The 13657-nt window shown below is 40.2% G+C and overlaps 1 protein-coding gene and 1 pseudogene across 1 annotated transcript in view; both read left to right on the top strand.

The window, feature by feature from the left end:
- The first annotated feature begins 8439 nt into the window (after positions 1-8439).
- ACMSD (aminocarboxymuconate semialdehyde decarboxylase) overlaps positions 8440-13657 on the top strand; it is a 120505-nt gene continuing 115287 nt past the window's right edge. The window contains exon 1 of the mRNA XM_010586348.2: positions 8440-8572. Coding sequence (XP_010584650.1) covers positions 8516-8572 — 57 coding nt within the window. The 5' untranslated portion in view covers positions 8440-8515. The remainder of the gene's footprint in view (positions 8573-13657) is intronic.
- LOC100675725 (tRNA-splicing endonuclease subunit Sen15-like) lies at positions 9297-9929 on the top strand (annotated as a pseudogene).

The following is a 13657-nucleotide window of genomic DNA, read 5'->3' as shown; positions in this document are numbered from 1 at the left end:
AGAAATTAAAGACTAGATTTGCCAGTGCTTGAAAACAACATTTGATACCAGGTTCTCAACAAATGCAGGAGGAAAGTGTTAAAATAAAGACTGCTTGGAAACAGGAGCACATAAACCTTGACTTGATATTGACTTTGATTTTTGAGGGCCAGCCATCCTTGGGGGAGGCGCCCTGGTGGCACGGTGGTTAAGCACTCGACTGCTAACCTAAAGGTTGGTGGTTTGAACCCACCAGGCGCTCTACAGGATAAAGATGTGGTAGTCTGCTTGCATAAAGATTTACAAGTTAGGAAACCCTGTGGGGCAGTTCTACTCTGTCCTTTAGGGTTGCTTTGAGTTCGAACCGACTCAATGGCAACGGGCTTGCCATCTTTGGATCACCGTCTTTGGTTTTGAGGACTGCCGCATTGACCAGATGACCACCAACTGTGTCAGCTCAAAGCTGAGAAGGAATAAATTTGCAGTGGACAGCTGCACACCGATACGAATGACGGGCAGATTTTGGGGTTTCAGTCTGTCAAAAGTATGCAAAGACGTTAATTCCCAGTTTGGACCTCAGGAACCAACTGAATTCAGTTTGCTACTGCAGTTAAAGATCCATCATCTCACTGCTTCCTTTTCTGTCAAAGTAAACAGTTCTACTTTAATTAGAACACAGCCCACTCAGACCCTGAGGCCTGGTATGAAATTCTGGCTGTCTGAGTTGGAGTTGAAGGCTTAATTCCACTGCAGAAACCTCTGGATATAGATAGCAGAAGATTTGGCCTTATTGTATTTCCAATTTCGTTTTTCCCAAGAGTGTGATAAAATCGAAGCATGGTAAGAACAAGAATATTTAGCCAATTACTTGCCTGCTGGCTTCTGGTTAAATTGTTTGTCCACTCAGTTACCAATGCAGTCAACTACACGTTATTTAAATGTCTTCATCTGTGAAATGTTCCCTGCCAGTGATAAAAAAGACCTTTGCTAAAACTGTGGGAAGAATAAAGTATTATTGGGGTCGTCCCTGCTCTAACTCTGCTCTGATTCTGTGGGTAAGGGTAATATTATCTATCTTGCATTCTATCTGTGGTTCTCAAACTTCTTTGTCTCAGCCTCATTAAACCTGAAACCAGTCTAGATGATTCCAATTCGTGGCTACCCCATCTGTTATAGAGTAGAGCCACCCCATAGGGTTTTCTTGACTGTAATCTTTACAGAAACAGATCGCCAGACCTTTCTCTCAAGGCACTGCTTGGTGGGTTCAAACCACCACTTTTAGGTTAGTAGTCAAGCACAAACTATTTGTGCCACCCAGGGACTTGTCGGCACTTCATTACACTCAAGTTCATTCCAACTCATAGAGACCCCATAGGGTTGCCAAGGCTGTACATCTTTATGGAAGCTGACTGCCACATCTTTCTCCCTTGGGCTCGCTGGTGGTTTTGAACCACTGACCTTTTGGATAGCAGGAGAGTGCTTTAACCATTGTGCAACCAGGGCTCCTTTAAGTGGGTTAGATCTATAAATATTTACCAGATTAGAAATTAAAATGGAGATATTTTAAAATATTTACTTATTCACTTAAAAATAACAATAACCACATTGCATGTTAACATAAATAACATTTCTATTAAAAAAAAAACCGCGTTTCCCAAACAAACAAAAAAAATTAGTGAGAAGTGTGGCTATGTTTTACAATTTTGCAGAGCTCCTTAATGTCTACCTTAATAGAAGTCAACTGGATTCTCACATCAGCTTCTGCACTCAATCTGTTGTGATATGTTGCTTTAGTTGAAGAATATGAAGGTTATAAGGGCTCACACAAATACATAATAGGAAAAGGTTTCAGAAAATCATTGTTTTTCTTTAATGTTGTTGTTGGTAGGTGCTGTTGAGCAACCCTATACACAACAGAATGAAACACTATCCAGTCCTGTGCCATCCTCACAATTGTTGCTATGCTTGAGCCCACTGTTGCAGCCACTGTATCAATCCATCTCATTGAGGGTCTTCCTCTTTTCCCCTGATCCTCTACTTTACCAAGCATGATTTCCTTCTCCAGGGACTGATCCCTCCTGACAACATGTCCAAAGTATGTGAGACGCAGCCTCACCATCCTTGCTTCCAAGGAGCATTCCGGTTGTACTTCTTGCAAGACGGATTTGTTCATTCTTCTGGTGGTCCATAGTATATTCAATATTCTTCGCCGACACCACAATTCAAAGGCGTCAATTCTTCTTCAGTCTTCCTTATTCATTATCCAGCTTTCACATGCATGGGAGGCAACTGAAAGCACCATGGCTTGGGTCAGTCGCATCTTAGTCCTCAAGGTGACATCTTTGCTTTTTAACGCTTTAAAGAGATCTCTTGCAGCCAATTTGGCCAATGCAATGGGTCTTTTGATTTCTTGGCTGCTGCTTCCATGGCTGTTGATTGTGGATCCAAGTAAAACAAAATCACTGACAACCTCGATCTTTTCTCCGTTTGTCATAATGTTGCTTATTGGTCCAGTTGTGAAGATTTTTGTTTTCTTTATTTTGAAGTGTAACGCATACACTGTGGTCTTTGATCTTCATCAATAAGTGCTTCAAGTCCTTTTCACTTTTAGCAAGCAAGGTTGTGTCATGTGCATAACGCAGGTTGTTAATGAGTCTTCCTCCAATCCTGATGCCCCATTCTTCTTCATATAGTCCAGCTTCTTGGATTATTTGCTGAGCATACAGACTGAATAAGTATGGTGAAAGGGTACAACCCTGATGCACACCTTTTCTTTGATACTACACCAAAACTTGACACGTGGTAGTTTCTTAAAGGTTAGTTGCAGTGTGGTATCTGAAACCATATTGATGAACTTTCCATGCTCTGTTACATTAAAACCCATTGGTCTTTCCTGCATCTTGAATGATTTTGTAACATCGTGCATTGGTCACCTGGAAAATATTGGTTCTTTGAGTTATACTCACCTTCCCAGTGTTGGCACATTTCATTATACAATATTTTAAAAAACCAAATTCATTAATATCATGACCAACCTCATCAGAAATACCTTTAAGTATTGGTAAGCTGTTGAGCTCATGGAGATGGATGCAAACTACCCGAAATTCTAATTTTTGCTCTAAAGCTCGAATTTTATCATTGGCAAGAAATATTACCGTTTCCTTAAACTAACAGGCTCGCCTTGTAAACTTGTGAGAAATTATCTCCCAAAAAACCGAGTCTGAATAGCTATTGTTTGTCTGCCAGTCATCCTTCCAAATAAAAATGGTATTTCATGATATAGCAGCTAGTTCAGCTCATAACTCAAATAATCACACAACTGCTGTTCTTTGAGGTAAATTAAACACCGTTCTTCAGTATGCAGCAGAAGTTCTTTAAGTATACACCTCATTTCGCCACACAGAATATTAAAAAGATGTATTCCTGAGATTCTTACAACTTCATCAGGGCATTCTTAGTGAAACTGTCGTTTTTCGTTAACTGTGTGTGATAGTGAAAATATAATAACTGCTAATGTAGTGGGGGGGCCTGGTGGCACAATGGTTAAAGAGCTTGGCTTCTAACCAAAAGGTTAGTAGTTCAAATCCACCAGCTGCTCCTTGGAAACCCTATGGGGCAGTTCTACTCTGTCCTATAGGGTCACTAGGAGAAGTAGGAGTCAACTCGACAACCATGAGTTTTGTTTTGTTTTGTTTTCTTTAATGCAATAATTTTCTATCCCCAACAAAGCTGGGGCATTTGGACGTCAGGCTTGTTCAGCTTTGCCTTTGGAAGGAAAGAGAGTTTGTGTTTGTGAGGTGCTGAAAAAGAAGAAAACACCATGGCAAAGACCTAGGTAGACAGAGAAGAAGGGGACACACATGGTGCTTTTCCTAGAAGCTCTGTCACCTTCAATTTCTCCTACAACAGTTGCTTCCATTCAGTGCACAGAAGGTGGGCTAAACTAGACTTCTCTTTCCTGTTTGTACATTCTTAGCTTTTTTCCAGTCTGCTCTTTGGTCCATAGATGTGTGACTTGAAGCATAGCCTTGTGACATGAACCTGAGGGAAAGTGGGACAGGCTATATACAGGTTAATTTGGAACTGAAAAACTGAGAGTCTTCACTGACAGCTCTGACAGGGATCACAATAGATGGTCCCAGACAGAGCGGGAGAAAAATATAGAACAAAATTCAAATTCACACAAAAAGACCAGACTTACTGGTCTGACAGAGACTAGGAGAGCCCCAGAGACTATGGCCCCCAGACACCCTGCTAACTCAGAGCTGAAGCCACTCCCGAAGTCCACCTTTCAGCCAAGGATGGGACAGGCCTATAAAACAAACAATAACAGTGAGGAACATGCTTCTTAATTCAATCAAGAGATCAAATGGGCAACACCTGCCCAAAAGCAAAGACGAGATGGCAGGAAGGAACAGAAAAACTGTATGAATGGACACGGGGAACCCGGGGTGTAAAGGGAAAGGGGGAGCGTGCTGACACATTGCAGGGATTGCAATCAATGCCACGAAACAATTTCTGTATACATTTTTTAATAAGACTCTAATTTACGCTGCAAACTTTTACCTAAAGCACAATAAAACAAATTGAACTTCTGAAAAAAAATTGAAAGTCTTTCTTTTGGGGGATACGTACAGATGCATTTTCTCTGAGAAGATGTAAAACAGATGTTTTAAAGAACAGGTTGTATCACTGATTTGCAAAAGCTGACTAAATAACGGCTGAAGAGTTCACAGTTGTCTTAACCACCATTCTATTCTAATGCCTGGGACTGGATGAGACAGGCTTTCTTTCCAACTGGGGTGTAGGTAGCCTTTTAAAAAATAATAATAATGGCTTTTTTGCCGAATGATTTATACTTTTTCTAGAAATTTCATCCCTTCATGCATTAAATTTTTTTTTTTTTTAAATATGGAGGGTCTACTCTGTGTCCAGGAGTCCCTAGATGGTGCAAACGTTAATGCACTCAGCTGCAAACAAAAAGGGTGGAGGTTCAAGTCTACCAAGAAGTGCCTCAGACGAAAGGCCTGGCAATCTAATTCCAAAAAGAGCCTTATTAGGTTACTCTGATCTGACGAAGAGCTAATACGGTGAGAGGAAGTCTCAACTCTTGGTTCCTGCAGGTGATATAAAAAAGATTTCGTGAGGCAGCTAGAGTAGTTGTGGAGTTACTGTACCATAATTGAGTCAAACAGGTAAGCTATATCATGCCTAGGTTATTAGAAGGGGAGGAGAATGTTGGATTAACCTATGACTAAAACTGGCCTGGGTGGTACAAATGGTTGATGCACTCAGCTGCTAACCAAATGGTTGGAGATTCAAGTCTACCCAGAGGTGTCTTGGAAGAAAGGCCTGGCAATCTACTTCCAAAAATCAGCCATTGAAAACTTTATGGAGCACAGTTCTACTCTGACACACATGGGGTCGCCATGAGTCGGAGCTGTCATGAATTGAAGTTGGCTCAATGGCAACTGGTTTTTAAAACTGCCAAGAGAAGACAACTCCTTGGTTTTCACGGTCAAGGATGACATTAGAGATGGTGAACACTGTCTGTAGATGGCTGAAGGAAAATATAACTGTAAGCCAGCAATTTCCTTACTGACTTTTAAGAACACTGACAATGTGACACAACACAAATTCTTTTTTAAATATATTTTTATAAACCTTCCAAATAATCAGAGTATTATAAATTCATCACAAAATATTTGGAAAACACAGAGATAAAAAGTCACTCCTCTAATAGAACCATAGTTTTCATTTGGATGCTTTTTCTTCTAGACTTGAAAAAATTCTTTAATGTGTTCTTAAGTGGTTATCCATTAAACACCCTTAAAGTTCAGATACACTGCAGCTCTGATGCTGATATTCATCACCCAGCAAACAACTCAAATGTCATTTTTAAACTTCTCGTTGCTTTCTTTTAAAATCTCCAGGTCTGGCTCTCAGTGGATGACCTCACTTCATTCCTCAGAAGAATGATAGCTACTAGCTCATTGCCTTCAGTTCGACACGTAGTGGCTCCTTCCCATCTTTTCCTCTTTCTCTTTCCCCTCATATGGAGAGGGGATCCCCTTCTACTCAAAGCTAACCCTCCACCTGTAGCCTGGTCCCCGATGCCCCATACTTCCCCCATCACCAAGCTAACCCTCTACTTTTCTTCTGGTCCTCATTGCTTTCATGCACACGCCACCTCCTAAACCTGATCTGACCCTCCACCTGTACTCTGGTCACCAACATGCCATGTCACCTCGAGCTGGTCTTCCACCTATACTCTAGTCTCCATCACTCCATGCCCCCTCAGCTAACCCTCCACCTCTACTCTAGTCTCCATTTCTCCATACCCCAAAGTTAACCCTCCATCTGTACTCTAGTCTCCATCACTCCATGACCCTAGAACTAACTAACCTTCTACCTGTACTCTAGCCTCCATCTCTCCATGCCCCAGAGCTAACCCTCCACCTGTACTCTAGTCTCCATTTCTCCATACCCCAGAGTTAACCCTCCACCCGTAGTCTAGTCTCTGTCATTGCATGTCCCCCTCAGCTAACCCTCCACCTGTACTCTAGACCCCATCACCCCATACCCCAGAGCTAACCCTCCACTAAATGCTAGTCTTCATTGCTCCATGCCTCCTCAGGGAGCTCACATCCATTGGTAATATGGCCTATACGTGGTGGGATTTCCAATCCGACTCTTCCCCAAAAATCTCCCTACCCATGTACTGACACCTGGAATTCCTAGTTAAATACAAATTCCAGGTGTGCCACTGCATGGATGTGTGTGAAATGTAACTCTCCCTACTTTTCTATAATATCTCTCATTTGTTAATACAAATAACCCATGCCATTAGATGGCAGAAAATTTATCTCAGTTATTTCAAGGCTTCTCTTACCCATACATTTTCTTGAGGTTTTGTTTTAATTCTGGTGAGCTTATGTTACAGTAAGGAGTCCCTGGATGGCACAAGTAGTTAAGCACTTGACTGCTGACCAAAGGGTTGGCAGTTCAAGCTCACTCACAGGCACCTTGGAAAAAAGGTCTGGCCAGCTGCTTCTGAAAGACAAACTTGAAAACCCTGTGGAGCACGGCTCTACTCTGCACACATGGGGTCACATGATCAGAACTGACTCTATGGCAACTGGTCATAAAAGTGACAATAATAATACAAAAAATAATGACTAACACTTATACGCTACTTACTCTATGCTAAGCATTGATCTATATGCCTTCCATGCATTAATTCATTTAATTCTGAAAGTGGCCCAAGGTTCTATTATTATCTCAGTTTTTACATACCGGGAAATGGGTACACAGAGAATTAAGTAATTTGCCCAAGGAAACAAGGTTCGTAAGTCTGATGCTAAATTCCACGCTCTAAACCATTACCCTAGACCTCCTCTAACTCTCTTTTGTAGCCCAAGGTTTTAGCAGCTGGAGGTAGTATCTGATTTGGGTCACTCTCAATGTCAGCATCTTCTGGGACATCTTCCTCCCATCATCAACACATGTAGGTCCCGGCTGACTCATCACTCACCCCTCCCCTCAAGGTCCTTTCATGACTGGCTTACTTTCAGCTACTTCCATCCTCCTTTTGGGGTCACTTTATAGCTCTCATACCATCCTGAGTCTCAGGCACTGTACTGACCCATCTAAAGCATCACTGTGCAGGTACAACATTCAACCACTTTTTCTTCCTACCTCCTCCAGGAGCCCTGACCCCTAAGGCCGTGGGCCCTGCTCTATGCCCTAGTAGTAGTCTTCCCTAGATTCTACTGAAAACCGTTGGTGGAAATGGCTATGCTCTTCTTTTCCCTATGTTTAGGCAGTACACAGCTATCTATTACAGTACATGTACCCTTTTGTCTCTCATTCAACCTTAAATCCTCACCACATAACAATTGTCAATAAATGTTTGTTAAATGTATGAATGAATGAAAGGCAAAGACAATAGAGGAAACAACATATATGAACAGTGAACTCTTCCTGTGATATTAAAGACAAAACTTCCCCTGCAACTTTTTCAACATGCTGAATTTTTATGAGCAAGTCAATTTCTAAATATTCCTAAGGCAGAGATGTAATTGAACAAAAAGCTAAAAGTATTAAATTTGGTTGCTTCTGGGAAGTGAAATCAAGAGTAAGAAGAGATGCATCAGAGGTCTATTATTTTTCTTTAAAAAGCCCTTTTTTAATTAAGAATTAAAATATTTAAAAACAAAAATTAGTCAGTTTTGGACTTGACATAACTCAAAGCAGCCTGCAGTGTTTTTGGCTTCATAGGATTGCATACAGTCTTCTTTTTCAATTTAATTTTGTGCCCAGAACCCTGAGTACCAAAGACTTGTTTACCTAGAGCAAGGTTGACCAATAAACAGAAGTTTGAACATTAATGAAGCAGTTCCTAGAGACCGAGGCCAGTGCCTGAAGGAAGCCGCAAAAGGGCTGAGTAATTCCGTTAACTCTGTGGTTTTCATGGGGATCCCTTGACATCAAAGCTTCTTTCCTTACATGCTTCTCATTCTCTGATCCTGTGGAGATGAAAATTGACATCCACAGTCATATTCTACCAAAAGAATGGCCAGATCTAAATAAGGTAACAGTGATTTATTTGCTAAATTATTTTCAGAACTTCTCCAGGGTTTTTTAAATTCCTCTATTATAGACCTTTCTCTTCTTTTGGTAATTAGGTGTTACATTTCTCTACTTTGAGGGCAATTTAAAATTATTTTGTAACTCTAATTTTCCCAGCTTTTAAAAAGTGACGTTTGTATTTATTTTGAGAGAACATTGGATCAAAGAAATGTGTTCTCAAAATCCCATTTTCTCCTCCAATGAAATAAAAAAAAAAATAGTCATTAAAATTTCTGGATAATTTCAGCAGGCGGTTTCTCTTCCATGTAAATCATATATTCAGCTGCTGGGAAGATATGTGCCAACTACAGAACGTACAGAATGTAAAGTTAGAGTTTCAAGGAAGAGACTATTACAGAATGCAAAGTGATAGGCCTCTACGACTTCTAAGACATGGCTCCTTTCCAAAATGTTTAAAATAAGTTTTAGAAGCACCAAAAGATAGCATTGTGAGATTTTTTTAGTCTATTTTAGGACCCTGTCTGAAACCTTTCCTTTCTGGTGTTCTTTAAGCTGCAAATCCTTGTTATGAAAAAACCATGGAGTAGGTACATCAAAAAAAAAAAAAAAACCTCTGGAAGAAATGACACGGAGCCTTTGCACAATAAGTGTCTCCAAAGAGTATTCTGTATTTCTCTAGAGATAGACATTTCATTCTGTCATTAAGAATTTTTTGAATGAGGGGCATGGAGGAGCGTGGGGGTTCTGAGCCCACCCTAGCAGCAGCGGCCTGGTCCAGGGTGGCGTAGGCAGTGGAGGTGGCAGCTGTGATCTGTGGTTCTCCAAGGATGCCTGGATGGGCACCACCCTAAGCACTTAGAGATAATGCAATTAGATATCGGAGACACTCTCCAAGTTTATACAGCATTCTTGGTTTACCTGGATCTCACAGAGATGAAAAATTGGCATAAGGTAAACTGTATGGGGTTACCAGAACTGCAGCACCTCTGCCTGGTTGGTGGTGAGACAGGAGAAAGATTACAGACTATAGGGCCTACTGCCTTTGGCGCATCCCTTGGGCATGACAGAAAGCTCCTCTGGAGGTTACATTTCACTGAATCATTGAACCCAGACTTTATTGAAATAAGGGAGATCTTAAACACATCTCAAAAATTGCAAGGTGACCTATATTTGCTGAAGTCATTTACTTTGGCCATAGTGGAGTCTGGTTCCACAATAGTCTGTTACAAGCTCACTGATGGAGTCATGCTGCCAGACTCTCAGAATATTTCACTTAGAAGATGACAGCTATACTTCCTGATGCTTACTTGGTTCACATAATATTGGATTTGAGACCCATCAACTTGCTTTATCTTTCATCTCAGAGACAGCCAGGTTGATTTAGCTGGTCCATTCCGTAAGATTTCTTTCTGAAGAATAAACGTTTCAAGACAGAAGAATGTTTTTTGTTAAACAATATAGGATAGTTGCTCTAGAACTTTCTTATCTAGAGACAGTTTAATTACAGTTGTAAATGGGTTTATGTCAAAGACGAATTCAGAAAGGTGGAACACGTTTCTTCTGTCATTCCACACTCATAGCTGCCTCTTTGTGCATTGATGTCACTGCTGGCTCATTGTTGAGTCTGCCGCCTCTTTCCTTTACTCAACTCTCCCAAAGCCTTTTGGCCACTACAACTAGCCTGCAGTGGCGTTTCATATACACTTTGACACCTGAAGAGTTTACTTCTGTCTACTTAGTCATCCCACAGTAGAAAGTAAAAGATTTCTTTCAATTGGTTTTCATATCGCAATTACTCTTATTTCTCTCGTTCATTGACTTTAAGTCAAAACTAAAAATATGTTCATCCAGAGTATAAACTTACATGTCTAGATTAATAGGGACCAGAGAAGTACTGAGTCTTCCTTTCCACTCGTATAACCACCACCTTTTTTATTATATAATACCTAGAAAATTACAAGAGATAGTGTGGGACAGTATCAGCCTTAAAAATATCTTTATTAACCAGGTCATCATTCCACTTTTGTTAATCTCTCCCAATTAAGTTGTCCAAAGTATGAAAAATTATATTTACAAAGATGTTCCCAGTAGCACGACTTATAATAGCCCAAGTATAAACCACTTCAAAATTTAGGGCTGGAATCAGAAAACTTTTTCTGTAAATGTCCAGGTGATAAATATTTTAGGCTTTGCAGGCCATACAGTATCAGTCACAACTTCTCAACTCTGTTGTTTGTGAAGGCAGCATGAAGGCAGCCATAGACAATATATAAAGAAATGGGCATGTGTTTGTTCCAATAAAACTTTATTTATAAATGCATGGCCATAATTTGCCAACCCTGGGTCTAAGGACAAATCCAGCCACTTTTTTTTATAGGGTTAGGTAGTATTTTAAGTTTTGCGAGCCTTATACAGACTCTCATATATTTTTGTTTCTTTACAACCCTTAAAAATGTAAAAACTATTCTTTGCTCATGGACTATACAAAAGAGATCCTGTACCAAATTTGGTCCGTTTACCAATCCCTGGTCTAATGAAATAGTCAATAAACACACACACATATATAGAACCAAACCCATTGCCATCGAGTTGATTCTGACTCATAGCAGAGTATATATGGGAATATAGGAATACATATGTATATTGACCTGCTATAACATGCCACATCCTAAAATCTAGATTTTTCTAAAACTCTCAGATTAGGGAGTATAATCTCTCCCTTCCCTTACCTGCATTATAAATTCATTCATTCATTCATTCACTCTATCAGTCACTTTAACAAAATACAACCAGGACAGTGGTGTTCAGAACAGCAAGTTCCCATCTGGGCATTTAGTTTCCTTTTGCAGTGGTTAGTTTGATTGATTTAGCTTGTACCGTTAGCTATAACAGCAAAGCTTCTCAAGTGTGGTTCTGGACCTTTTGTATTTTTCAATCTAGAGTGTCTACCACTCATCTTACCTAAGATACCGATGGACAAAGAAACACTTAAGACTAACACTATTCCAGGAAGCACCTATGAGAAGAAAATTTCTTCATCTACTAGCACAATGAACCACATCTTAGAGTTTGGGTTCGTTTTCCTCACTTGGGATAGAAAAAGATGAAACACTAACAGTGGTGCTGAAGACTAAGTAAAACCTCACCTTACTTAGACTGAATAAACCTCAAGCCATTGTTAATTTTCTTTGATGTTCCCCACCTTTCTCTTTTCATATTCATTCAAAAATTCCTTTTTTTAAATGTAAAACATTTTGTTTATTGTAAAAGTAATACAAATAGGGCAAAGGACAACTGAAATATTACGAAAAGACAGTCATCCATTTACTGGCCCGCCATCCTGCTACAACCACAGTTAACAATTTGATTTACTTTGTCTTCTTTTTATTTTCTGCTTGAAGTGGTATTTAAAGCCGTAACCATACCCAGTCATACACTTTGTATCTTGATTTTTCACTTAATATAACACTTTCTCATGTTTTTTCGTAATATTCATTACTAATTTTAATGAGTGTTTCATTTTATATATATATATATATATATATATATATATATATATATATATATATATATATATGAACCCATTGCCGTCAGGTCGATTCTGACTCATAGTGACCCTGTAGGACAGAGTAGAACCGCCCTACAGGGTTCCCAAGAAGTGACTGGTGGATTCAAACTGCCGACATTTGGTTAGCAGGCAAGCTCTCAACCACTGTGCCACCACCACATATACATATATATATATATATACACACACACACACACATATGTATATATAGCCCTGTGTGGCACAGGCCATTGTCCTGGTTGTATTTTATTAAAGTGTAAATGATTTTCTTAAACTGTAAAAAAGAAGTTAATGATGTCATGAATGGAATGTGTCAGAAACCATTAACTCATGTTATATCATGGGAGTGCGTTTGGCTCACTTGGAAGCCACCTGTTCTTTCTTATTTCTTATGGTGCTCTTCATTTTCTGCTCATCATTTACAGCTATTCACCTGATGACTGCTAGAGTGAATGAATCAATTTATAATGCAGGTAAGGGAAGGGAGAGATTATACTCCCTAACTGAGAGTGTTAGAAAAATCTAGATTTAAGGATGTGGTATGTTACAGTAGGTCAAAATATCCCCAGCAAATAGCATTAATTCCAACATTACAGCTTTCCTTTTTATTTGAGGCTCAAAAATCCTCATGAAATGCTGTGAGAGCTACTATGGTGTCCTCTAAAGGACACTGCCCACTGTACTCTCCCCTAGCCCAGAAAGTGCTGCCCAAAATGGCCCACCCTCCAGGAGAATGTCGCAGCAGCAAGGGTCCCCAATCTGCACTGCATCCACCTGATTGTTCAGATGAGGATTCTAAGGCTCAGAGAAGAAGATGGAAACAAGTCGTAGCCAAGATGTTCTTTTATCATTAGAGGAGACTTTCCAGTTCCTTCCATAGGCACGTGTAAGGAGTATTATGCAAAGAAAACATGGTCTTTCTATTCATTCTTGTTGGATTACCAGGGTGGGATTCAGACTTAGGCCAGGAGTGCCCGACGGCTTCAGAAACCTCCAAACTGACTTAAGCCAATGTCCAAGAGAAATACCTTGTTTCTGGGGAATGCACTCTACAGACTCCTTGGGAAGGATGGCTACCTTGCCGCTAAACCCAGGACCATGAGACCCTACCTCTGGGACAGCCATACTTCCCTCTATTCCCCAGCACCTCCCTTGACACCGGCAGGCTCCTCCAAGTCCTTGCACCATGTAAACCCACAAAGGGCTCCATCAGAGGGTCTTGGAACCTGGCTTCCATTCCATAGGCCAAGCAATTGGATCTGTGTTATGCAGTTCAGGCAACCCAGTGATTAAACAACTAGCAGAAAACAGTAGTATATTTTCAAGCTGGAATGAATGATGCAATTGAAGATACATCTAAATGATGCTGGGGTCCCTCTCCCCCTTCTCCTATTTCCAGCCTATATAGTAGGACTAAAGGGCATATTGAAACAACATGAACTACAGCAGATTGCCCTTTGTTTTCAAATTGTTACTTAGTGGAGAAAATATTATTTTAAACATCAGTCTTTCCTCACC

The sequence above is a fragment of the Loxodonta africana genome, chromosome 6 (genome assembly GCF_030014295.1).
Source record: "Loxodonta africana isolate mLoxAfr1 chromosome 6, mLoxAfr1.hap2, whole genome shotgun sequence".
In the NCBI taxonomy this organism is placed as follows: Eukaryota; Metazoa; Chordata; class Mammalia; order Proboscidea; family Elephantidae; genus Loxodonta; species Loxodonta africana.
The sequence above is the reverse complement of the archived record's forward strand: the minus strand, read 5'-3'. Positions and strand labels throughout refer to the sequence as shown.